At 42.5% G+C, this 2901-nt stretch overlaps 1 protein-coding gene across 1 annotated transcript in view; it reads left to right on the top strand.

Moving 5' to 3' along the window:
* Window positions 1-1416: 1416 nt before the first annotated feature.
* The window catches only part of LOC119582445 (kynurenine/alpha-aminoadipate aminotransferase, mitochondrial-like), a 5387-nt gene continuing 3902 nt past the window's right edge, over window positions 1417-2901 (top strand). The window contains exons 1-3 of the mRNA XM_037930680.1: window positions 1417-1423; window positions 1946-2135; window positions 2354-2470. Of these exons, the coding sequence (XP_037786608.1) occupies window positions 1977-2135; window positions 2354-2470 (276 nt within the window). The 5' untranslated portion in view covers window positions 1417-1423; window positions 1946-1976. The remainder of the gene's footprint in view (window positions 1424-1945; window positions 2136-2353; window positions 2471-2901) is intronic.

Here is a 2901-nt window from a genome sequence, read left to right as displayed (position 1 = left end):
AAAACCCGTTTGCTTTTTCCCCCCCTATTCCAGTTTACTTTTTTATTATTTTTTATATTATTATTTTTTTTTTTTTTCACACCTTTGCACACTATTTTGGATTCCACACTTACAAAATTGCAGCTAACATAAAATGCAAACTTGATTAGTTTTAAGTCCCTTTATGACATGCTTGTATGAAAATGAAAAAAAAATATGACTCTCTTAAGCAACCTTAAAAAACAGCAGTTATTTCGGACTTTTACTTTTAAAAATTCACCTTCTGTTCTATGCAAATAAATCACTTTATGTTATGATTTTTTTTGGTTTTTAAAATTTACACGTTTCATGACTTTTTTTTTTTTTTTTCCCACAAAGGTTTCAATACCCACACCAAAAGCAAAGTTAAAGTAAAAAGTAATTTAAAAATTAAAAAGCCTACCCCCGCCCCTCGATTTCGTAAATAAAATCCCAGACGAAAAAAATGGGTTTTAAATCCCCAAACCCCATTTTTTTTGGTTTCAGTAAAGGGCTGGTCCCAATCAAGCAGAAGGCTTCGTTTCCCTAAAAACGTTTGTGTTATACTACCCTTTTCTTGTTCCCACCTTATTTACAGGCATTTTCTGGGTGGGTATTCTTTACAAAAACAACCGTTGCATCATAAAGACAGGTAAAAGGTGGGGCATTGGGAATCTTCCATGTCTATTTTTGGTTGTTATTATTGGTTTTTTATAATTCGAGAAGGGATTTTTCGAGGTTCATACAAAGATGTTTTGAATCGAAAGCCTTCAGGAATCAGTGAAATGCGTGAGTATTTTAGCTACAGTAGATGGGAATCCAACTGGGTGCTTCTGTGGGTGTGGTGTTTGCGTGCGTTGTGTGTATTGTGCGTTGCGTGTGGTGTGCGGCACATAAACAAAATTGTAAAGAAGACAGATAAATTGAAGATTGGTTAGTGTGGATAGTGGTAAAAAAAAATATAATTAAGACCATTTTTGTATAAAATACATATCATCCCAAACAAAACCCAATCAAAGGGGACTCCCCCCCCTCTCTCCCTCCTCTCCTTCCCTCCCCCCTCCTCCCCCCTCCCTCCTCCCTCCCTCATTTCTTCCCCCTCCTCTCCCTTCCCCTCCCTTTCCTCCTCCTTTTCCCTCCCTCCCTCTCTCCCTCCCTCTCCTTCCCCCCCCTCCCTCTCCCACCCATTATCCCCCCCCCCTTCTTCCCTCCCCCCACAGGGAAGTACCTCGCGGCGTCTCCCTCTTTGGGTGTGCGGGCCTCGGGAATGCCCAAACCCCCAGCTGTTTTCCCTTTCCCCACGCCACCTTCAGCCTGACGACGGGTCTGTCCTCGAAATCGGGCAGGACCTCATGGGACAGGGCTGCAGTACGGACCGACGCCGGGTAGGTTCGAACGACGCCGGGTATTCGAGACCGACGCCGGGGTAGGTTTCGAAAGCGCGGTGACGCCGCTTCACCAACAACCCCTTGGAGAAAAGTGCGGTAGAGACTTGCATGTTGCGTGTTGATACTATCATTGCAGCTTGAAATGGTATTCGGCCATCTTCGTCGACGCAAAAAATTTTGTCGATATTATTGTTTCACATTGTTATTACTACGATCTGTGCATAACATGGGTAGATAGGTAGATAGATAGATTGATCGACCTACGCATAATACGGATAGATGGTTAGAGAGATCTGTGCATAATAACATGGCTAGATGGGTAGATAGATAGATACATAGATATATGCATAACATAAGTAGAGATATAAGTCTTTTGAGACAGATAGATAAATAGACCTATGCATAACAAATATCACAAAAGGATCCAAAAGAAAGGAAAAAAATGAAAATTTTTCGCCCACTCTATACTTCTAGATGTATTAGATGAATTAAAATATACAACTGCATTCCACTCTACACCTAACAATATTTCAATACTTCCCCTTCTTCCCCTTCGTCAGGTACATCCCCCTGGTCCGGCAGCTGAAGGACATGACGCTCCGGAACCACAGTCCTCCGCGTTGGGGTGAGAGCGACCTCCTGGTGACCGTCGGGTGTCAGGACGGGCTGGCGAAGGCGCTGGAGATGCTGCTCGACGTCGGGGACTGCGTGGTGGTGCAGGAGCCGTGTTATTCGGATGTTCTGTGCATTGTAGGTGTCCTGAGTATGTGTGTGTGTGTGTGTGTCTGTGTATGTATGTATGTATGTATATGTTTTTGTGCGATAAACGTTTCGACATTCAATCTACCCGACGTCACACTACCCTCCCTCCTAAATTATCCCATCTGAGTCATCATCAGCTATACTGACGGTATTCATAACAGGAAATAATCGCCAAATAGTTACAGAAACTCGCTCTTATTACCTAGCTCGCTCCTCTGACGCCGAAGTTCGTCGTTGTCGCCGCGGACGAGAAGGGAATGTGTCCGTCGGCGCTGAGGAAGGGACTCGAACAGGCCGCGCAGGATGGGGGACCCGCGCCCAAGGCCAGTGCGCGACCTTTTGTGAAATGATATTTCAGGGAGAGAGTAAAGGAGTTATGATTTCTTAGCCATACAATCAACACGTTTTCTTAATATACATGTTATGTACGATGCAAGTAGATTGTAAAAAGTCCCGACTTCCCGAAGTTCGGAAATAATTTTTTTTTTCCAACAACAGAACCAAAGTATTAATCATACAGGTCATATACTTTTCAAGAAAGTAGTAAATAGAATCTATCCTTTATTTCAGTAAATAATAATTTTCCTAAGCAATGGATCCAAAACATTTTTCTAAAATAGGAATCTATTCAAGATGGCAAATAATCATGATTTCCCAACAATAGCATCGACCCTTTATTTCAAGGAGCTAGTACATAATGCTTATTCTATTTCACAGCATTACCAAAACGTCTTCCTAAAACTGTACTCTCATA

The sequence above is a fragment of the Penaeus monodon genome, chromosome 16 (assembly GCF_015228065.2).
Source record: "Penaeus monodon isolate SGIC_2016 chromosome 16, NSTDA_Pmon_1, whole genome shotgun sequence".
Lineage (NCBI taxonomy): Eukaryota > Metazoa > Arthropoda > Malacostraca > Decapoda > Penaeidae > Penaeus > Penaeus monodon.
Note: the sequence above shows the minus strand (reverse complement) of the source record. Positions and strands in the feature narration are given on the sequence as shown.